The following is a 24,484-nucleotide window of genomic DNA, read 5'->3' on the forward strand; positions in this document are numbered from 1 at the left end:
TAACACTAACAATATATGTGTTACCGAATGTACACAAAAGCATTAAAAATCCTAAGGGACGTCCTATAATCAGTTCCTGTGACTCATTACTGGAAAATGCATCACGATTTTTAGACATTTGTTTACTCCCATATGTGGCGGCACTTCCATCTTATATTAGAGATTCCATGGATTTTTAAAAAAATCGGATGAATGGTTTACCATGGAAATGTGAGTATATAATGGCAACGGTGGATGTTGCTTCATTATATTCCTCACTCAAACATGAGGATGGCTTGAAAGCCTGTGCATACTTTCTACGCAGCAGATCATTAAGCTTATTGGAGCACACACAGATGTTGTTAGAAATGATGGAGTTCTGTCTCGCTAATAACATCTTCATCTGTGATGGAAACTATTATATCCAGAAGAAAGGAACAGCCATGGGAACATCCTTCGCTCCACTTATGCGAACATCATGAAGGGCCACTGGGAAGCAGAATGTATATGGACAGAAGAAAATACTGAGATTTTGGATAAAGTGGTCCTGTGGGTTCGTTTTATTGATGATCTCTTTTTAATTTGGGAAGGAGAGCAGAATGAAATAGAGTTGTTACTAAATTCATTTAAAAACAATCTGCTTGGATTAGAATTTACATCTGAAATAAAGAAAGAATAACCTTTTTGGATACTGATGTGTATATTGAATGTGAGAAGATCTGTACAAAACTATACCGCAAACCTATCAGCTTTAACAGCATTTTATCTGCCAATAGCTCACATCCAAAAGCAGTTAAATGGAGTGTGCCCTATGGAGAATTCTTAAGAGCCAGAAGAAATTGCTCTGAATTGAGTGACTTTAAAATACAGGGCGATGAAATGTTTCAGAGATTTACAAAGAGGGGATACCCAGCATCCATACTGTAGAACGCTATGAAAAGAGCCAGGGAAAAGAACAAGGATGACTTATTAGCTCCTAAAAATAATAAAAAAGAAAAGAAAAATAATCAGGATCAAATCATTAGATATAATATGGATTATAACTGTTCAGATGAAGAAATTAGAATAGCTCTTGGAAAAAAATGGAGGATCATTAGGAAAGATCAAGAATTGAAAGAATGGGTGACGGAACATCCAAGGATCACCTAGAGAAATATACCATCTTTGAACGACTTGCTAGTCAAAAGCTATCGACCCTCGCAAGGAAGTGAAACAAGAAGCTGGCTCCAAACGGAAGGTTTTGTCATGTGCACAAAGTGCAACTCCTGCCTGAATGGTAGGAATATGACTGAGTTCAAATGTTTTGATGGATCCGTGAGGAGGATCAGAAACCGGATATCATGTAAAACCCCATTTGTTGTTTACATCTTAAAATGTCAATGTGGCAAAAAGTACATAGGTAGCACTGAAAATAAACTGAAACCACGCATATTGCAACATTTAAGAGCAATAGCAAATAGAGACTGTAGTGAATCCTAGTTCGTTTTAATGGGATAGTAGGAGTTAGCTTAGCCACTGGCTTGCAGACTCGTGCCCCCGTCACCTAGTGGCTTTTAACCTACTTAGCTTGCTCTGTCTTAGCCCATTTAATTATTTATTTCTTCTAAGATGGCTGCCTTGTTTATAGATAGGCCATTTGTTATGAGTTACATTATCAGTGTCACCGCGCCAAGGCGTCAAGATCAAGCACCAAAGACAAACAAACAGTAGGTGTTCACACTTAGGGATTTTCCCTCTCTATACTTTCGAGGGAATGTTTATATTAATTGCCGCCCCAAGCATGTCTGTTATCTATTGTTTGGGAACACATCTATGTCAGGGGACCTTGTAGATCTGTATAAATACATCACACTTTAGACAGATAATCAGAGGGATTCCGACCAGAGGGCATCGCCACCATCGCTGATACCGATGCTACAGTCGTCTTGGCGCTGACCCAGTCTTCGTGTCCCTGCGGAGTCTGAGATAGAGACCTCATTCCAAGGTAACGAGGGTTGGGGGCTCCTCCCATGGACACGGCTTTGGCAGATTAGGGTTAACAAACCCAGCTCTCCATTAGGTAGGAGGTTAGGCCTATTCACATTAGGGTATTAGGGCTTATTACATCTTATATATCTTTTTCATGTATTGCAAAATGGTGGGGGTCTCCATAACAATGACTCTCTTCTTCACAATACTGTTTCCTGCTATATTCATTATCCTAATCATTGCAGTCCATGCAACTTATCGCAAATTGCATTTATGTTAAATAAAAAGCTATTATAACTTTACTGCATCTGTGTAATTGCCTGTGTTTGTATGAGACATAATATATCTGTGAAAAAAGGGTAATCTCCGTTCAACCACGACAACCCTGAGAGATCTTACTTTGAGTCCATGCGTAAGCGACTGCCATAAATCACCTTTTACTATTGTGTTTCTGGTGAGGTACTGCTAGTGAGCCGGTAAGGTTGGGACAACAGTTGTGACTTGTTGTAGGAAAGACTCAGTCGCCTACAAACAAAAGTACTGTTATCCTTAAACCAGCAGTCTTGCTCAGAGCAAGAGTCCAACTATGACAAGACGACTCCTATGTCATTGCCAAACACATTTGGGATCACCATGCTGGAGATGATAAGGACATTCATTATTATGGTATCCATCATGTGAAAACCAAAATAAGGGAGGGAGATCGAGAGCTGACCCTTAGGAGAGCGGAATCCAGATGGATCATAACGATAGGAACAGGAATACCTTGGGGTTTGAATACAGATGTAGAACTTCATGTCTATTTATAAACAAGATGACAATCATAAATGTTGTTAGGAAATCTCTGATATTGAGAACAGGCGAATGTTCAAAGAAAGAAGATGATGCCATCCTCATGCCTCTCACCTGCTCCATCTTTGCACACGTTTTTTCACAAAATGTACATTTAGGATGTCTATTATCTAATCTTCTCTTTCTTTTGCGATATAAGTGTTCACATGGGGAATATATGAGAATGTGGCAGTCATGAAATTGTTAGCTTATATGAGGCCAGTATAATAAATCCTTGATTAAATATAAGTACTTTACTGGGAGATAGCTCCACCTTAAGCAAATATTTGATGGACTATGAGGTACTTTACCAGGTCAGATTTCTCTGCAGCACTTCGCACTTTGTTTTTCGATGGGATGGCAATAGTGGAAGATAGCTAATTATTTGCTGCAGTGAATGTAAATAATTATGATATTAATGAGTCAAACCTATGATAAGCACTTTATTAAGAAAAATCACTTTATCAAAAAACAAGTGAATTTAAGTAAATAATCATGTGATTCTATAAACTGTAACTCATTACAAGGTCATTATATGATTTGGATTCTCACGCTGCCATAAGGAGGATTGATTGTATAGGAATAGTTATATATGGTTATACAAGTGGTTTGTGTGCGTTTATACCTTTAAGAGAAGGTGTAGACAAAAATGAGGAGATCCCTTTAAATTTACATCTTGCACTGCACTATGGGATGGCGCAGTAGAAGGCTTTTTGCCGAAAATGCGTAGGCCAGGTTTTCTTTGTGGCACCTCGCACTTTATTGAATTAAATAATAAATCCCTTTAAAAGGTAACTGAGTAGAACTGGATTTGTGCCATCTCTCGGAATTGCCCGAAGAAAAGTGTGCAGTTTGGGGCAGACTTTCTGGGAGAGAAATATATATAAATATATATACATATATATATATGTGTATATATATATATATATCTCCTAGTGGTGGTCGCCACTAGGCAGTTATAGTTAGGGCCATGTTTCTTTAGAAAGCGCTGTTTGACTTGCCTACATCTTTGGCACCGTTTGACAAATCTTCACAAAAATTTCAAGAAAAAGTGCCTCGGTGACTCTTGTTGCGCACAGAAAGTTTTGGGGTGCTCCGTCAAGCAGGACGGCTGAGAAAAGAGGGGGGGTAGTTGGTTTCCGATGTTAATTCCCATAGGACCTTTGAACATGGCTAAAGGCGGAATCCATTGGGCAGAAATACACCAAATTTGGCAGAAAGCTATCTGTTGTTATGCAGATTGTGGTTTTGGGTGTTTGGTGTAATCACGTTCAGTAGTTTTTGAGATATTAAAGGGAAAATACATTTGTATATCTGAGGACGCAAATATTCGAATGCCGCAAATATAAGCATTGTAATTGGCTGACTACAACCTGAACAGAAAGTTGCGGCCGCCATTTCAAAGTCTCGGAACGTGGACCCTGGAGCTGAAAAAAAAAATGAAAAGTAGCGTAAGGGGTCAGGGTGGAGGTACCCTGACCCCAAAAGTGTGATATAGGGTTGTTAGAGGGTCAAAGTATGTGTTTAAAATGATTTTTCTTCACCATCTGCGATATTCGCAATTAATCGAGATTACTCAAGAATAAGAAAAGTGTTGTTTTTTTTTAATTCACACTCATTCCTACACTAGTTCATTCACTCATACATGCATTCAGAGACTCTTGCACCCACTCACACACCCACTCAGACACTCATGCACGCACTCAGACCCCCTTAGACTCCCACATCCACTTTCAGAACCACTCAATCATGCACCCACTCGCAAACCCACTCGGACCCTCATACATCACTGTCTGAGAGGGTCTACTCAGACACTGACGCACCCACTATGGATACGCTCAGACCCTCATGCACCCACTCACAGACACATTCAGACACTCCTGCACCCACTCAAACCCACTCAGACCTTCATGCACCCACTCACAGACCCACTCAGACTCTTATGCACCCACTCACATGCCCACTCACATACACCCACTCAGATCCACATGCACCCACTCACTGACCTACTCAGACCCTCATACACCCACTCACAGACCCACTAAGACACTGACACACCAAGTCTCAGACCACTCGCACACTTACACACCTACTCACAGACCCACTTTAGTGTCTGTTCTATTATTATAGTAACTTGTTTTTCTTGTAGGACTTTCAAGTTTTAGGATATCACTTCCTGGTAAGTGAACCACTGTTGAGGATCACAAGATCGCTTCCTGTGATGTTATAAAGGGTGTTTCAAAGTGTATGATGTCACTTCTGCTACCTCAGGCCTTTTAGTGGCTTGACATCCATGAAGCAGGGTGCCTCCATACAGCCGATAGGACCTCCATCTGTAGATTAGGGTGTGGGTGAAGGGGCACAAGTGTTGCCTCAGTCCCATGAGGCCTTGTCCCCTGGTAAACCAGGAAGCACCTCTGCACAACACTCTGGGTTAGTACAAGCCATATTAACAAAGGAGTCACACAAGCATCTGCCCTCCTTCAGTAATCCCAAAGTGTCCCAGGGTTGCAGAAAACCTGTGCAAATGTCCTTTTGCTCCTCAGGGTGTTTCTATTGCAGGGCCTGATGGACTAAATTATAGAAACTTTGTACTATTGGAAAATGCAAATCCGCTTGCCATCTTTTAGGGAAAGGAGGACATTGCATTTGCACAAGGACAAACTGTGCAAACTGACTTCACACCATTTTTGTTTGTGTAATAAGAAGTGGAGAACAAACATCTCCACTTTTTACATGACATTGTTTGAGGCAAACAATTTATTCCAGGTTCACACACAAAGCACAAACAGTGCGCCTTGAGTTTGGTCTCTTTAAAATACTTTTTTTCGGATTAGTAGTTGTTTTTGAACCCCCAGATTACCAATCTAAACCAAAAATGTACCATATCACTTTTCAAAATCAGGTTCTTCCAAATGTGGGCTGGTGAACAGAAACATTCTAGTAATGCGGATGAGATGAAAACTGATTTGCACCATTCTGTATCATCCAAGCAGCAAAAACAGTGCAAATATATCTGCCCTTCTGTTTGCACCAGTGCACAACTGCAGTGATATGGCGTGGTATCTAGTCTCAATTCTCTTCTGCAGCTCTCCTGTGCCCTCTCCCTGCTCTGTGCTGTAAGCACTGAGCACAAGCTGCTGCTTGCAGTATACCCTCTTTGGCTCTCTGCATCCCAGTTGTGACTCTGCACTTCACTGTACTGAGCAGAAGGTTCTTCTGGACAGAGTGTGCGTCCAACCTGTACTCCCATCCATAGTGAAAGGTGGGTACTACCCCCTCACCATGCCTAGACTGAGAGCTGGTGATATCTAAACCCACAGTGCAGGGCACAGGCCTTTCCACGTCTCACCAGGGTGAGGCTCTACCACCCTCTTATGGAAGATACACTTGTTTCCTTTAGCTCGACCCATTCGCTTCCCCCAGATGCATGTGGTGTGATTGTGTGGTGTGTCACACGTGGGACACTCCAGGAGCGCTGTGACTGCAGCACAAGATGGAGGCTGCCCTTCAGACACCCTGCAGGCTGCAGCCCCAGGGTGGGGACATTCACCTTCCCACCCTGTCAGGACTGGGCTCCTGCGCGGTTATACTCGCATCAGGTTCTTTTCTCTAAGAAAGGTCTTGATCCATTGTCCTACACTTCAGAAGACTTCTGAAAGGTTCTGTTTTCATCAGAATTGGATGTAAAACCAACGGCTTCCCTGCTGCCCTTGGAAGGAATCCCTTCTAAATCTCAGCGCCAAGATTTTAAACTGGGGCCAGGATGCCACCCCTGAAACTTAACTTACCAAAAACTGTGTGCCTCTTGACAGATCTGGCGTCTGGCATGGGTTGACAGTCAACTGACTTGGCCAATGCTTTACCCAGATCCCCCCATTACCCACTGCTAAAGTGCATGCATTCATGAGGGGGGGAGGAATCTGAATAATATTTATTAAAATTCAACAATGCATTCAAAGCCGCCTGCCAAGGATGTGTGCATCCACGGTGGCCATGTTTGAATGGGATTTGTTCATATTTTAAGATGGCCGCCTGCTGAGAGCATGGCAGGAGGTGTGTCATGAGTAATGGGGTGGAGGGAGAGTTCTGAACACACACTGTTGAGCAACGGCTGACATCAACAATGAAAGAACACATCAACCAATCACAATACTGTAAGACCTAAACGCTCCTGTGCAGGACAAACACCATCAAATCAGGAGCAGATAAGTGCAGACAGACAACAAAGTCTTCCACTCATGCGCAAGGGGCTGACCAAAAGCTCACTATAAGTATATGTAATATTAGAAACTAAAGGTCTCCAAAAGACAGCTAAGTGATGTGGACTCAAGCCCGAAAAACGGCTAGCCTTGTGCTCACTGGAACAATCGGCTGTCTTTGAATGTTTTGTGACAAAGTTTTATAACATGCAAAAAGAATATATAAAAAATAAAATGGCTCAGCAGATCTGGCACACTAACCCTGACACTAAAGTGAAATCCTCTCGAGGCAGCTGTGCGAAGGCAAAATGCCATAACTAACAGTGCAGACAGCCAATGGAAGAGTGATTATTTTTAAAGAAAGTAGGAGGCTGGGGAGCCAGTTAAATCTTCCTCTAGTTCGGACTAACTGGCAAACAGTGCAGAGATACAGAGGTGGTGGATGTCTACGTAGACTTGTGCAACCTCATTGGCGATTTAGCAGTGATACTTTTACTCAATTGTAGCCGAACATTCTCGTTAGCAGGAGCTCTCCGAGGCCTAACGGGAAACCACCTACATTCATCTGATTTAATAGGGGCAGCGTAAAGCTGGAACCTCAATGCCCATAACAGTGTCTTGGCTACAGAGATGTAGAAACAGACTACCTACCTCACTGAGCAAAGAGACCAGTAGGTCAAGGAGAACTCTTCAGGCTGAGAAATGACGAGGGGAAGTATCTTGGGGCAAGCTGTGCTAATATTAGGAATACAGATTTCCTAATTGACATTCTCTCCAAATCGCAATTAGGAAATCGGCATTCCTAATGTATGAAATGCTTTTTTACTTAGGTAGGAAATGGCTCCCTGTTGCAGTTACCCCCCACTTTTTGCCTGATACTGATGCTGACTTGACTGAGAAGTGTGCTGAGACCCTGCTAACCAGGCCCCAAGTACCAGTGTTCTTTCACCTAAAATGTACCATTGTTCCACAGATGGCACACCACTGGCACCTAGGTAAGTCCCTTATAAAAGGTACCAGTGGTATCAAGGGCCCTGTGACCAGGGTAGGTCCCTAAGGGCTGCAGCATATGTTGTGCCAACCTAAGGGGCCCCTCACCTAACACATGCACACTGCCATTGCAGATTGTGTGGGTGGGTGGGTGGGGAGAAAAAGGCAAAGTCGACATGGCAACCCCCTCAGGATGCCATGCCCACAAAATGCTGCCCGTGGTATAGGTAAGTCACCCCTCTAGCAGGCCTTACAGCCCTAAGGCAGGGTGCACTATACCACAGGTGAGGGCATAGCTGCATGAGCAATATGCCCCTACAGTGTCTAAGTCTATTCTTAGACTTTGTAAGTGCAGGGTAGCCATAAGAGTATATGGTCTGGGAGTTTGTCAAAAACAAACTCCACAGCTCCATAATGGCTACACTGAGTACTGGGAAGTTTGGTATCAAATGTATCAGAATAATAAACCCACACTGATGCCAGTGTTAGATTTATTACAAAATGCACACAGAGGGCATCTTATAAGATGCCCCCTGTATTTTACCCAATTGTTCAGTGCAGGACTGACTGGTCTGTGCCAGTCTGCTGCTGAGAGACGAGTTTCTGACCCCATGTGGTGAGGGCCTTTGTGCTCTCTGAGGACAGAAGCAAAAGCCTGCACTGGGTGGAGATGCTTAACACCTCGCCCCCTGCAGGAACTGTAACACCTAGCAGCAAGCCTCAAAGGCTCAGGCTTCGTGTTACAATACTCCAGGGCACTCCAGCTAGTGGAGATGCCCGCCCCCTGGACACAGCCCCCACTTTTGGGGGCAAGTCCAGGAGAGATAATGAGAAAAACAAGGAGGAGTCGCCTACCAGTCAGGACAGCCCCTATGGTGTCCTGAGCTGAGGTGACCCCTGCCTTTAGAAATCCTCCATCTTGATTTTGGAGGATTCCCCTAATAGGAATAGGGATGTGCCCCCCTCCCCTCAGGGAGGAGGCACAAGGAGGGTGTAGCCACCCTCAAGGACAGTAGCCATTGGCTACTGCCCCCGGACCTAAACACACCCCTAAATTGAGTATTTAGGGGCGACCCTGAACCCAAGAAATCAGATTCCTGAAACCTGAACAGAAGAAGGACTGCTGACCTACAAGCATGCATGGACAACGGAAGATGACAACTGCTTTGGCCCCAGCCCTACTGGCCTGTCTCTTGAGTTGAAAACCTGCAACCAGCGACACATCCAACAGGGACCAGCGACCTCTGAAGCCTCTAAGGACTGCCCTGACCCCCAGGACCAAGAAACTCCAGTGAGCAGCGGGTCTGCTCAACAACAGCTACTTCTTTGCAACAAAGAAGCAACTTTCAAAGACTGCACGTTTTCCACTGGAAGCATGAGACTCCACACTCTGCACCCGACGACCCCCTGGCTCGAGATCCAGAGAACCAACACCACAGGGAGGACTCCCCGGCACTGCGAGCCCGTGAGTAACCAGAGACAACCCCCCTGTGCCTCCACAGCGACACCTGCAGAGAGAATCCAGAGGCTCCCCCTGACTGCGACTGCCTGTAACAAGAGACCCGACGCATGAAACCAGCACTGCACCCGCGGCCCCCAGGACCTGAAGGAACCGAACCTCAGTGCAAGAGCGACCTCCAGGCAACCCTCTGCCTAGCCCAGGTGGTGGCTGTCCCGAGAAGCTCCCCCTGTTCCTGCCTGCAACGCTAGAGTGACCCTCGGGTCCCTCCATTGTTTCCTATCTGAAACCCGATGTCTGCTTTGCACACTGCACCCAGCCGCCCCTATGCTGCTGAGGGTGTACTTTGTGTGCCTACTTGTGTACCCCCAGTGCTCTACAAAACCCCCCTGGTCTGCCCTCTGAGGACGCGGGTACTTACCTGCTGGCAGACTGGAACTGGAGCACCCTTGTTCTCCATAGGCACCTGTGTGTTTTGGGCACCTCTTTGACCTCCGCACCTGACCGGCCCTGAGCTGCTGGTGTGGAAACTTTGGGGTTGCCTTGAACCCCCAAAGGTGGACTGCCTATGCCCCAGAACTGAGACTTGTAAGTGTTTTACTTACCTCACAAACTAACCTTTACTTACCTCCCCTAGGAACTGTTTATTTTTGCAGTGTCCACTTTGAAAATAGCTTATTGCCATTTTTACAAAGACTGTATATGATATTGCTTTTATTCAAAGTTCCTAAAGTATCTAAGTGAAGTACCTTGCATTTAAAGTATTTACTGTAAATCTTGAACCTGTGGTTCGCAAAATAAACTAAGAAAATATATTTTTCAATATATAAACCTATTGGCCTGGAGTAAGTCTTTGATGTGTTGAAACCCACTAGGCCCCAGGGATTGTGTGGTGTTTGTGTGTGTGTGTTTTGTGTCTTGCGGGCACCCTTTGGGCAAGGGGGAAATTAGTGTTGGCTATTTCTGCCCCGCTTGGGGGCAGATACCACCAATATGCCAGGGATTTTTTTTTATGTTCCCCTTTTTTTGTTTTGTGCAGGGGGTGCCCTCTTTCGCCCTCTTTGGCAAGGGTCACACCCTAAAGGGGGCACGTTACAGATGGCCATTTCTGCTCCCCTTGAGGGCAGATCGGCCTATTTTTATTAGGCCCATCTGCCCCCAAGGGGGGCAGAAGGCACTGAGATGTCAGAGATTCTTTTTTTTGGTTCCCTTTGTTTTTTGTGTGCTAGGGGGAACCCCCTTTGACAAGGGTCACCCCCCGAAGGGGGCACAGAGCTGTTGGCCATTTCTGCCTCCCTTGGGGGCAGACAAGCCTATTTTTTTAGGCCCATCTGCCCCCAAGGGGGGCAGAATCCACTTAGGCACCAGGGATCTTGTGTGTGTGTTTTGTGTGGGGGGGTGGCCCCTTTGGCAAGGGTCACCCCAAAAGGGGGGCACATTACTGATGGCCATTTCTTCTCCCCTTGGGGGCAGATGGGGCTATTTTTGTAGACTTAGAAATTGTTGGTTTTTCACTTAACCTAGGTGCGTTTCTTTTCACAATTGTAGTGTTTGGCACATCACAGACATACGTGGACACATCAAAATTATATATTACAAAACTACCTGTGTTTGGCGGGAGGGAACCTATGTTTATGGTCCTGGGTGCAGCCTTCATCTAGGGAAACCTACCAAACCCAGAATTTTTTTTAAACTAGACGCCCCAAGGAGTCCAGAGAGGTGTGGCTTGCGTGGATCCCCCAACATTTTCTAACCCAGACTCCTCTGCAAACCTCAAAATTTACTTAAAAAAGCATATTTCACTGACTTTTTTTTGTAGGATCACCGCTCCGGCACAAAATTCCTACTCCCCAGCGTTCCCCTCAGTATCCCAAGTAAAATGTCACCTCACTTGTGTGAGTCCCCGAAGCAGAGTCAGCCTAAAGATATATAAAAGAAAAATATGTGCTTATCAACTCGCTGTGCTATCCCCTCAACCTCTACAGGTTTTTGGTCTTTTTCTGTAGCAGGCACCTGGCCCACCCACACAAGTGAGGTATCATTTTTATCGGGAGACTTGGGGGTACGCTGGATGGAAGGAAATCTTTTGGCTCCTCTCAAGTTCCAGAACTTTCTGTCACCGAAATTTGAGGAAAAGGTGTTTTTTTAGCCAAATTGTGAGGTTTGCAAAGGATTCTGGGTAACAGAACCTGATGAGAGCCCCACAAGTCACCCCATCTTGGATTCCCCTAGGTGTCTAGTTTTTAAAAATGCACAGGTTTGGTAGGTTTCCCTAGGTGCCGGCTGAGCCAGAGGCCAAAATCCACAGGTGGGCACTTTGCAAAAAACACCTCCGTTTTCTTTGGGAAAATGTGATGCGTCCACGTTGTGTTTTGGGGCATTTCCTGTTGCGGGCGCTAGGCCTACCCACACAAGTGAGGTATAATTTTTATCAGGAGACTTGGGGGAATGCTGGGTGGAAGGACATATGTGACTCCTCTCAGATTCCAGAACTTTCTGTCACCGAAATGTGAGGAAAAAGTGTTTTTTTAGCCAAATTTTGAGGTTTGCAAAGGATTCTGGGTAAAAGAACCTGGTGAGAGTCCTACAAGTCACCCCCATCTTGGAATGCCCTAGGTGTCTAGTTTAAAAAAATGCACACGTTTGGTAGGTTTCCCTAGGTGCCGGCTGAGCTAGAGGCCAAAATCCACAGATAGGAACTTTGCAAAAAACACCTCTGTTTTTTTTTGGAAAATGTGATGTGTCCACGTTGTGTTTTGGGGTATTTCCTGTCGCAGGAGCTAGGTCTACCCACACAAGTGAGGTACCATTTTTATTGGGAGGCTTGGGGGGAACATAGAATAGCAAAACAAGTGATATTGCCCCATGTCTTTCTCTACATTTTTTCCTTCCAAATGTAAGACAGTGTGTAAAAAAGGACATCTATTTGAGAAATGGCCTGTAATTCACATGCTAGTATGGGCACCCCATAATTCAGAAATGTGCAAATAACCACTGCTTCTCAACACCTTATCTTGTGCCCATTTTGGAAATACAAAGGTTTTCGATACCCATTTTTCACTCTTTAAATTTCAGCAAATTAATTGCTGTATACCCGGTATAGAATGAAAACCCATTGCAAGCTGCAGCTCATTTATTTGCTCTGGGTACCTAGGGTTCTTGATGAACCTACAAGCCCTATATAACCCCGCAACCAGAAGAGTCCAGCAGACGTAACGGTATATTGGTTTAAAAAATCTGACATCGCAGGAAAAAGTTACAGAGTAAAACGTAGAGAAAAATGGCTGTTTTTACCTCAAATTCAATATTTTTTTATTTCAGTTGTTATTGTCTGTAGGAAACTCTTGTAGGATCTACACAAATGACCCCTTGCTGAATTCAGAATTGTGTCTACGTTTTAGAAATGTTTCGCTTTCTGAGATACAGCATTGGTTTCACACCCATTTCTGTCACTAACTGGAAGGAGGCTGAAAGCACACAAAAAATCGTACAAATGGGTTATGTCCCAGTAAAATGCCAAAACTGTGTTGAAAAATTGGGTTTTCTGATTCAAGTCTGCCTGTTCCTGAAAGCTGGGAAGATGGTGATTTTAGCACCGCAAACCCTTTGTTGATGCCATTTTCATTGGAAAAACCACAAGCCTTCTTCTGCAGCCCTTATTTTCCCTTTAAAAAAAAAAAAAAAAACGAAATTGTCACTGTATTTTGGCTAATTTGTTGGTCTCCTTGAGGGTAACCCACAAACTCTGGGTACCTCTAGAATCCCTAGGATTTGGGGGAAAAAAAGGACACAAATTTGGTGTGGGTAGCTTATGTGGGCACAAAGATATGAGGGTCTAAGTGTGAACTGCCCGAAATAGCCAAAAAAAGGCCTGCTACCTGAGGGGAAAAAGGCCCGGCAGCAAAGGAGTTAATAATGAAAATGTCACTTACCCAGTGTACATCTGTTCGTGGCATTAGTCGCTGTAGATTTGCATGTTTTGCAATAGCTCGCCATCTGGTGTTGGGTCGGAGTGTTACAAGTTGTTTTTCTTCGAAGAAGTCTTTCGAGTCACGGGACCGAGTGACTCCTCCTTTTGTCTCCATTGCGCATGGGCGTCGACTCCATCTTCGATTGTTTTCCCCGCAGAGGGTGAGGTAGGAGTTGTGTTGTAGTAATAGTGCCCATGCAATGGAGTGACTAAGTATGTACCTATTTAAGGTTAAAATAATATATATACAAATGTACAAAGTTGAAGGTAACTTCCGAACTGCTACAGGCTTCCGGGGAGGCGGGTGGGCACATGTGAATCTTCAGCGACTGATGCCACGAACAGATGTACACTGGGTAAGTGACATTTTCAGTTCGATGGCATCTGTCGCTGTAGATACACATGTTCTGCATAGACTAGTAAGCAGTTATCTCCCCAAAAGCGGTGGATCAGCCTGTAGGAGTGGAAGTAGTCTGAAACAATGTTCTTAATACGGCTTGACCTACTGTGGCTTGTTGTGCGGATAACACATTTACACAGTAGTGCTTGGTGAATGTGTGAGGCGTAGACCATGTGGCTGCCTTACATATTTCATGCATTGGGATGTTTCCTAGAAAGGCCATGGTAGCACCTTTCTTTCTGGTTGAGTGTGCCCTTGGTGTAATGGGCAGCTGTCGTTTTGCTTTAAGGTAGCAGATTTGGATGCATTTAACTATCCATCTGGCTATACCTTGTTTTGATATTGGGTTTCCTGCATGAGGTTTGTGGAATGCAATAAATAGTTGTTAGTCTTTCTGATGTTTTTTGTTCTGTCAATGTAGTACATTAATGCTCTTTTGACATCTAATGTATGTAGTGCCCTCTCAGCTACGGAATCTGGCTGTGGGAAGAACACTGGTAGTTCCACCGTTTGATTTAGGTGGAACGGTGAAATAACTTTTGGTAAAAATTTCGGATTAGTCCTTTAGGACGACCTTATTTTTGTGTAGTTGTATAAAAGGTTCTTGTATTGTAAACGCCTGAATTTCGCTTACTCTTCTTAGAGATGTAATGGCGATGAGAAATGCAGCCTCCAGGTTAGGAACTGTATTTCGCAAGAGTGCATGGGTTCAAAAGGTGGACCCATGAGTCTTGTTAAGACAACATTTAGGTTCCATGAAGGAACAGGTGGTGTTCTTGGTGGTATAATTCTTTTAAGGCCTTCCATGAATGCTTTAATGACTGGTATCCTATATAGGGAAGTTGAATAGGTAGTCTGCAGGTATGCAGATATTGCTGCAAGGTGTATTTTAATGGAAGAGAAAGCTAGGTTCGATTTTTGTAAGTGAAGCAAGTAACCCACTACATCTTTTGGTGTTGCGTGTAATGGTTGTATCTGATTATGATGGCAGTAGCAAACAAATCTCTTCCATTTACTTGCATAGCAGTGCCTAGTGGACGGCCTTCTGGCTTGCTTTATGACTTCCATACATTCTTGGGTAAGTTGTAAGTGTCCGAATTCTAGGATTTCAGGAGCCAGATTGCTAGATTCAGCGATGCTGGATCTGGATGTCTGATCTGTTGGTTGTGTTGTGTTAACAGATCCGGCCTGTTGGGCAATTTGATGTGGGGTACTACTGATAGGTCTAGCAGTGTTGTGTACCAGGGTTGCCTTGCCCAAGTTGGTGCTATTAATATGAGTTTGAGTTTGTTTTGACTCAATTTGTTTACCAGATAAGGAAGGAGAGGGAGAGGAGGAAAAGCGTAGGCAAATATCCCTGACCAGTTCATCCATAGGGCATTGCCTTGGGACTGCCTGTGTGGGTATCTGGATGCGAAGTTTTGGCATTTTGCGTTCTCTTTTGTTGCAAACAAGTCTATTTGAGGTGTTCCCCAGAGTGTGAAGTAAGTGTTCAGAATTTGGGGGTAAATTTCCCATTCGTGGACCTGTTGGTGATCTCGAGAGAGATTGTCTGCAAGTTGATTCTGGATCCCTGGAATAAACTGTTCTATTAGGCGAATTTGGTTGTGAATTGCCCATCGCCATATCTTTTGTGCCAACAGGCTCAACTGCGTTGAGTGTGTCCCCCCTTGTTTGTTTAGATAATACATTGTTGTCATGTTGTCTGTTTTGACAAGAATGTATTTGTGAGTTATAATTGGTTGGAAAGCTTTTAGTGCTTGAAAAACTGCTAGCAGTTCTAGGTGATTTATATGCAGTTTTGTTTGATGTACGTTCCATTGTCCTTGTATGCTGTGTTGATCGAGGTGTGCTCCCCACCCTGTCATGGAAGCATCTGTTGTTATTACGTATTGTGGCACTGGGTCTTGGAAAGGCCGCCCTTTGTTTAAATTTATACTGTTCTACCATAGAAGCGAGAGGTAAGTTTGGCGGTCTATTAACACCAGATCTAGAAGGTGACCCTGTGCCTGTGACCATTGTGATGCTAGGCACTGTTGTAAGGGCCTCATGTGCAGTCTTGCGTTCGGGACAATGGCTATGCATGAGGACATCATGCCCAGGAGTTGTAATATCATCTTTGCTTGTATTGTCTGTGTTGGATACATGCTTTGTATGACCTTGTTGACATTTTGAATTCTTTGTGGACTTGGAGTGGCTACTCCTTTTGTTGTGTCTATTGTGGCTCCTAGGTATTGTAGTACTTTGCACGGCAGAATGTTGGATTTTGCAAAGTTGACGGTGAAACCTAGTTTGTAGAGGGTTTGTATGATTTGATTTGTGTGGTGTGAGCACCTTGTCAGTGAGTTGGTCTTGATTAGCCAGTCATCTAGATACGGGAATACGTGTATTTGCTGCCTTCTGATGTGTGCAGCCACTACTGCTAGACATTTTGTAAAGACTCTTGGTGCGGTTGTTAAACCAAAAGGCAATACTTTGAATTGGTAATGTATTCCTTTGAATATGAACCATAGGTATTTTCTGTGAGATGGATGTATTGGTATATGGAAATACGCGTCTTTGAGGTCTAAGGTTGTCATGTAGTCCTGTAGTTTTAGCAATGGTAACACTTCTTGTAGCGTGACCATGTGAAAGTGGTTTGATTTGATGTAGGTGTTTAGTATTCTGAGGTCTAGGATTAGTCTCAGTGTTTTGTCCTTTTTTGGTATTAAGAAGTACAGTGAATAAACTCCTGTGTTTGTTTGTGTGTTTGGTACTAATTCGATTGCATTCTTTTGCAATAGTGCTTGAACTTCTATCTCTAGAAGCTCGGAATGATGTTTGGATAAATTCTGTGCTTTTGGTGGTATGTTTGGAGGGAATTTTAGGAATTCTATGCAATAACCATGTTGGATAATTGCTAATACCCAAGTGTCTGTAGTTATTTTCTCCCATGCTTTGTAATAATGACCTATTCTTCCCCCCACTGGTGTTGTGTGGAGGGCGTGAGTGACATCTGAGTCACTGTTTAGTAGTAGGGGTTTTGGGGCTTTGACATTTTCCTCTATTCCTAGGGAATTGCCCTCCTCTGTATTGGCCCCGAAAGCCTCCCCTTTGGTACTGTCCCTGGTAGCTGGACGGTGTTGCCTGCGAGGTGCTGGCTTGTGTGGCCTGACCCCGAAACCCCCCTCTAAAGGGTGTCTTGCAGAAGGTGCTGTAGGTTCCTCTGCTCTGCGGGGAGTAGAGTGCGCCCATGGCTTTAGCAGTGTCAGTGTCTTTTTTAAGTTTCTCAATCGCCGTGTCCACTTCTGGACCGAACAGTTGTTTTTCGTTGAATGGCATATTGAGCACTGCCTGCTGTATCTCTGGTTTAAAACCAGACGTTCGTAGCCATGCGTGCCTTCTAATGGTCATAGATGTATTAATTGTTCTTGCAGCTGTGTCCGCTGCGTCCATAGAGGAGCGTATCTGGTTATTTGATATGTTCTGTCCTTCCTCAACCACCTGCTTTGCCCTTTTTTGTAGTTCCTTGGGTAGGTGCTCAATGAGGCTTTGCATCTCATCCCAATGGGCTCTGTCATAGCGCGCAAGTAGTGCTTGAGAGTTAGCGATGCGCCACTGGTTTGCAGCCTGTACTGCGACTCTCTTTCCAGCTGCATCAAACTTGCGGCTCTCTTTATCTGGGGGTGGTGCATCCCCAGATGTGTGGGAGTTGGCTCTTTTCCTAGCTGCTCCTACTACGACGGAATCTGGTGGCAGCTGTGTGGTGATGAAAACAGGGTCTGTAGGAGGTGCCTTATATTTCTTTTCCACCCTTGGTGTTATTGCCCTACTTTTGACCGGCTCCTTGAAGATTTCCTTTGCGTGCCGAAGCATACCTGGCAGCATAGGCAGGCTTTGGTAGGAGCTGTGGGTGGAGGAGAGGGTGTTGAATAAAAAGTCATCCTCGACTTGTTCTGAGTGGAGGTTTACGTTGTGGAATTGTGCTGCTCTAGCCACCACCTGAGAATATGCTGTGCTGTCTTCTGGTGGTGATGGCTTTGTAGGATATGTCTCCGGACTGTTGTCTGACACTGGAGCGTCATATAAGTCCCAAGCGTCTTGATCCTGGTCACCTTGGCTCATGGTGGTGTGAGCCGGGGAATGTGATGGAGTTTGTGCTGGTGAGACGTTAATTACAGGTGGAGGAGAGGGTGGCGGAGTCACCTTTTTCACCGTTTTTTGTTGTGGTGCTTGATCTGTTTGAAACTCTAGTTTCCTCTTTCTCCTAATAGGGGGAAGGGTGCTTATTTTTCCAGTCCCTTGCTGTATGAAAATCCGTTTTTGCGTATGGTCCACTTCGGTGGATTGCAGCTCTTCCTCAAACCTATGCTTTCGCATCTGAGAGGACAGCGATTGCTCTTCTGTATAGGAGCCTGAAACTGGGTCGGTTGCGGGTTGTTTCGGCACCGAAACCCTGTCTGTATCTTTTTTCGGCTCCGAGGTGACTTTTTTCTTTTTTGGAATCGAAACCTCTCGGCGTCGATCCTCGTCGGTGCCGCTGTCTCGGCGTCGAGCCGTGTCTACACCGCTATCTCGGTGTCGATGTTTTTCTCCAGCACTTTCTCGATCCCGAGAAGGCTGCGTGCCGGTGTCTCGACCGGAGTCGGACGATCTCGGCACTGTTTGGGCCTTTTTCGGTGCCGATGGTTGGTCACCGAATTTATGGGTCGAGCCATGGCCTGGTGGCAGTGGCGTCCCCTGGGCCTTGTCACTTTTCTTATGTGTTGTTTTCGACGTCTTACTCACAGTTCTTTGATCGTCGAATTCTTCGGAGTCCGATTCGTGGATCGAAAAGGTTTCTTCTTCCTCTTGTTCCTCGAACTCTCGGTGAGCTGTCGGCGTGGACGCCATCTGAAGTCTTCTGGCTCGACGGTCACGGAGTGTTTTTCGGGACCGGAACGCACGACAGGCCTCGCAAGTTTCTTCACTGTGCTCTGGTGACAGGCACAGGTTACAGACCAAATGTTGGTCTGTATACGGGTATTTGTTGTGGCATTTGGGACAGAAACGAAACGGGGTCCGTTCCAGTGGCGTTGTTCTACACGCGGTCGGGCCGACCAGGCCCCGACGGGGGATCGAAAACTACCCCGAAGGGCACCGGAGCGCTTCGATCTTCGATGCGGTGTTGAATCTAACTACGCCGATCCCGAACGCAACAATACCAATGAAAATCTTCAGAAATTTAGCTAACTTTCCATTCCGAAACTCGGAGCGACAGGAACACGTCCGAACCCGATGGCGGAAAGAAAACAATCGAAGATGGAGTCGACGCCCATGCGCAATGGAGACAAAAGGAGGAGTCACTCGGTCCCGTGACTCGAAAGACTTCTTCGAAGAAAAACAACTTGTAACACTCCGACCCAACACCAGATGGCGAGCTATGCAAAACATGTGTATCTACAGCGACAGATGCCATCGAACAGCAATCTTTATTTTTTTTTAAACGCAGCCTGTTTTGCTTAAAGGAAAACGGGCTGCGTTTAAAAAGTTCAAATGAAAGTTTGCAGTTTAATTTTTTGAGTGTAGGCAGTGGTCCGTGGGACACTGCCTGCTCTTAAACATTTTTTTTTTAATATTCTCAAATGGGCAGGGATCCCACATGGATCCCTTCCCCTTTGCAATTCAATTACCACCAAATTCGGTCACAAAACAGTATTTGGAAGGGATGCCCTAAACACGCCCCAAATTAAAAATGTGATTTGGTAACGCGCTTCCAAACTGCATTTTGAGCGTCATTTTCAGGCCACAAATGGCCCGATTCCGTGAATCAGGCCGTTTGGCACTGGAAAAATGCTTTGCACATCAGGCTCTTAGTTAGAAGGCTTCAAGAAATGGGACACAACTGGGATCTCAAAACCTGGTGGCGTGCTTGAAAAAAAACACCAGGATAACCTTAAAGAGTGTTATAATGGAAAATATGCTGAGTAAAGGTGAGTTTGGTAAATACTTGTTATTCGGCCTCTGCGGACGGGTTGTAAGTCTGTTAAGTATCACATTAGCAGGCCCATGAAGTGCACTCCGGGTGCATGTGCTGGCTTTTACTAACCCTAGAGTATGGCCGGAGATGGCCAGAGCTGAAGGGCAGCACTGGCACCCGCAAGGACACTGTCCTCCGATGAACACAACTGGACAAAACTAATGCAGAAGTAGCAAAAATAAAAACCACTGGCATATGAATGATTCTCAGCTCCTCCCTCCCTCGCTTTGTGCTGAAAGACGATGTGGATCGCTCCAGCTAGCCCGCTGCTCGCTTCCACTGATGGCATGGTGAACTCAATTGCAACAACATGGTGATGGATGGAGTGTCTGAATCAATCCCAACCTCTTTTAATCACTCAGGGATGCACTCGAGTCCACTGATTTTTGCCCGCCACCCCCGTTTGGACACAGTTATATGCAAATCAGCCCTGACCCTGCACCAATGGGAACAGACCAGCCAGATCTGCCAAGCCAGGTCTTCTCTGAACCAGAACACAAGCGACCCAAGACCGGCTTCACTCTGATTGGAGGTCGTCAGTTGGGTGTAACTTGGTTCCAGCGGCACAGTGAGAAGAGAACCCATGTCTGGGCATACCCGTCACACTTAAGGTAGTGGGTATTGGTTTCCCAATAATGTTTTTTCTTACAGTGATTCTCGGTAAAAGTATTTGTCAGCAATGAAGGTACTAACAGGAAGCTCTCTGCCAAGGAACTTTTCTTATAGTTTTTTCTTTGTAAAGTTATTTCTCTGTTTTTTGTACTTGTTTATCTGTAAAGGCATTTAACTATAATTGTTTTCTTGTAGTGGTTTCTCTGTAAAGGTGCCTCTCTCTAATTACTTACTAATTTCTCTGTAGAGGTATTTCTTAGTAAATTTTCTTTTTTAGTTTATCTGTAAATGTAATTCTCTATGAGGTTTTTTCTTGTAGTCTTTTCTCTATAAAGGCACTTCTATTTAATTAATTTCTTATTGTAGGTTCTCTGTCAAGGTTCTTTTCATAATGTTGTTTCATTGTTGTGTGATAAAGCATTTTCTTCTACAGATTTCTTTGTAAAGGTATTGGTCTACAATGTTTTTTTCTTGTCTCCTTCTCTCTAGAGCCATTTCTCTGTAATGTGGTTTTTGCAAGTCTCTGTGTCATTTTTTTCTCCTCAATTCCTTTTTCTGTAGTCTAGGTTTCTGCGTAAAGATGTTTCTCTATAGCTTTTTTTAAATCAGTTTCTCTGTAAAGATATTACTCTGCAATGACCTGTCATGAAGTGACTCTATGCAACAGCTCTGTTCACATTTCTGTTTAATGACATGGTTTCATATGGATATCCTGAAATTAGGTTTTGGATTGCTAGCGTCACAATGCCTTGAAAGGAGAAATCAGTACGAGTTATACAGAGGTACATTTACATTATCAGGAACAATCCCACAGTGCTTGACCCCACCCCCCTTCCGAATCTAACTGTGCACAAGACAAAGCCTCACTCTTTAATTGTAAACTTGAAGGCTGTCTTCGGTTCATTAGCCATTTGGGAACAGACAGTATAGTTTGAAGAGCTACTTCAGAAGTATCTTAAGCGTCACAAGAGTGAACGGCCCTGGTCCTCACCTTGGAGCTGAGATACTGGTGGAGTAGAAGGCGAAGTTCGGAGTTCTGCTGGGCCAGGCTTCCCGTCTCATTCACCAGCTGCGACCGCACCGACAGGACATCACTTTCAAAAACAAAAAGAGCAAACAAGAGTTTCACGATCTTTGATAGAGGGAGTTGTACAACTAATACAATGAAAGAACATTTATCTTTCTGTATCGAGTCTGTCAGTTTATATGTGTGGGATGTTACACGCTAGGGGAAGGGGAGACATGATGCATTTTCTTCGGGTCCTAGGCCAACTGTGGGTACAGGGTAGATAGCATGCAAGTTTTTGTCCTGTGCCATGGTGTCCAAGGGCACTGACACTAGTGCAATGGTCATCGAGGGTTATTCTTGGGCTATATGTTATTAACTCCAATAGTGTGACATGATTTGACAAAATGCAATCCAGGTCAATGTTCATGCAGATTCTACGGATCAGGATATTACTGTTGTTGGGGCTCTCGTAGATCATGCCTGGATCTTCTCTGGGTTATCTTCTGAATCAGGCAGTAGAACAGAGATTTTACAGATGCTCAGGCCCTCGACGATCTCACTAGGGTCTTACCTCGGTGAGACAGAAGGATCAGGATATTACTGATTCTCAGGTCCTCAATGATCTATCTCACCAAGATAAGACCCTAGTGAGAACAACTGGGATATTACTGATGCTCTGGGCCTCACTGATTTCACTAGGGTCTTATTCAAGAAAGAGGAAAGGATCAGGATATTACGGTTACTCTGGCCCTTAATGATCTCGCTACGGTCTTACCTCAGTGTAGGAGGCTGGACTGGCTTGTAGTGAGTACCAAGGGGTACTTGCACCTTGCACCAGGCCCAGTTATCCCTTATTAGTGTATAGGGTGTCTAGCAGCTTAGGCTGATAGATAATGGTAGCTTAGCAGAGCAGCTTAGGCTGAACTAGGAGACGTGTGAAGCTACTACAGTACCACTTAGTGTCATATGCACAATATCATAAGAAAACACAATACACAGTTATACTAAAAATAAAGGTACTTTATTTTTATGACAATATGCCAAAGTATCTTGGAGTGTACCCTCAGTGAGAGGATAGGAAATATACACAAGATATATATACACAATAGCAAAAATATGCAGTATAGTCTTAGAAAACAGTGCAAACAATGTATAGTTACAATAGGATGCAATGGGGAAACATAGGGATAGGGGCAACACAAACCATATACTCCAGAAGTGGAATGCGAACCACGAATGGACCCCAAACCTATGTGACCTTGTAGAGGGTCGCTGGGACTATTAGAAAATAGTGAGAGTTAGAAAAATAACCCTCCCCAAGACCCTGAAAAGTGAGTGCAAAGTGCACCAAAGTTCCCCTAAGGACAAAATAGTCGTGTTAGAGGGAGAATGCAAGGAAAACACAAATCAGCAATGCAACGACGATGGATTCCTGTCTGAAGGTACCTGTGGAACAAGGGGACCAAGTCCAAAAGTCACAAGCAGCTCGGAGATGGGCAGATGCCCAAGAAATGCCAGCGGTTGGTGCAAAGAAGCTCTTACTAGGCTGAAGAACTGTGAATACTGCAGGAACGACAAGGGCTAGAGACTTCTCCTTTGGAGGATGGATCCCCCACGCCTTGGAGAGTCGTGCAGAAGTGTTTTCCCGCCGGATGGACGCCAACAAGCCTTGCTACACGCAAATCGTGCGTTTGGCGTTTTTGGACGCTGCTGGGGCCCAGGAGGGACCAGGAGGTCGCAAATTGGACCTGAAGAGAGAGGGGACGTCGAGCAAGACAAAGAGCCCTCACTGAAGCAGGTAGCACCCGGAGAAGTGCCAGAAACAGGCACTACGAGGATGCGTGAAACGGTGCTCGCCGAAGTTGCACAAAGGAGTCCCACGTCGCCGGAGACCAACTTAGAAAGTCGTGCAATGCAGGTTAGAGTGCCGTGGACCCAGGCTTGGCTGTGCACACAGGATTTCCGCCGGAAGTGCACAGGGGCCGGAGAAGCTTGCAAAGTCGCGGTTCCCAGCAATGCAGCCCAGCGAGGTGAGGCAAGGACTTACCTCCACCAAACTTGGGCTGAAGAGTCACTGGACTGTGGGGGTCACTTGGACGGTGTCGCTGGATTCGAGGGACCTCGCTCGTCGTGCTGAGAGGAGACCCAAGGGACCGGAGATGCAGCTTTTTGGTGCCTGCGGTTGCAGGGGGAAGATTCCGTCGACCCACGGGAGATTTCTTCGGAGCTTCTGGTGCAGAGAGGAGGCAGACTACCCCCACAGCATGCACAAGCAGGAAAACAGTCGAGAAGGCGGCAGGATCAGCGTTACAGAGTTGCAGTAGTCGTCTTTGCTACTATGTTGCAGGTTTGCAGGCTTCCAGCGCGGTCAGCGGTCGATTCCTTATCAGAAGGTGAAGAGGGAGATGCAGAGGAACTCGGCTGAGCTCATGCATTCGTTATCTCAAGTTTCCCCAGAGACAGAGACCCTAAATAGCCAGAAAAGAGGGTTTGGCTACCTAGGAGAGAGGAAAGGCTACTAACACCTGAAGGAGCCTATCACAAGGAGTCTTTGACGTCACCTGGTGGCACTGGCTACTCAGAGCAGTCCAGTGTGCCAGCAGCACCTCTGTTTCCAAGATGGCAGAGGTCTGGAGCACACTGGAGGAGCTCTGGACACCTCCCAGGGGAGGTGCAGGTCAGGGGAGTGGTCACTCCCCTTTCCTTTGTCCAGTTTTGCGCCAGAGCAGGGGCTAAGGGGTCCCTGAACCGGTGTAGACTGGCTTATGCAGAATTGGGCACCTCTGTGCCCAACAAAGCATTTCCAGAGGCTGGGGGAGGCTACTCCTCCCCTGCCTTCACACCATTTTCCAAAGGGAGAGGGTGTCACACCCTCTCTCAGAGGAAGTTCTTTGTTCTGCCATCCTGGGCCAGGCCTGGCTGGACCCCAGGAGGGCAGATGCCTGTCTGAGGGGTTGGCAGCAGCAGCAGCTGCAGAGAAACCCCAGGAAGGGCAGTCTGGCAGTACCAGGGTCTGTGCTACAGACCACTGGGATCATGGAATTGTACCAACAATGCCAGGATGGC

At 45.3% G+C, this 24,484-nt stretch overlaps 1 protein-coding gene across 2 annotated transcripts in view; it reads right to left on the reverse strand.

The window, feature by feature from the left end:
* LOC138282997 (dynein regulatory complex protein 1-like) overlaps positions 1-24,484 on the reverse strand; it is a 164,506-nt gene that overhangs the window by 8,970 nt on the left and 131,052 nt on the right. For both annotated transcript variants that reach the window (XM_069221093.1, XM_069221094.1), the window contains exon 16: positions 21,401-21,503. In XM_069221093.1, coding sequence (XP_069077194.1) covers positions 21,401-21,503 — 103 coding nt within the window. The remainder of the gene's footprint in view (positions 1-21,400; positions 21,504-24,484) is intronic.

The sequence above is a fragment of the Pleurodeles waltl genome, chromosome 2_2, assembly GCF_031143425.1.
Source record: "Pleurodeles waltl isolate 20211129_DDA chromosome 2_2, aPleWal1.hap1.20221129, whole genome shotgun sequence".
NCBI classification, from domain to species: Eukaryota; Metazoa; Chordata; class Amphibia; order Caudata; family Salamandridae; genus Pleurodeles; species Pleurodeles waltl.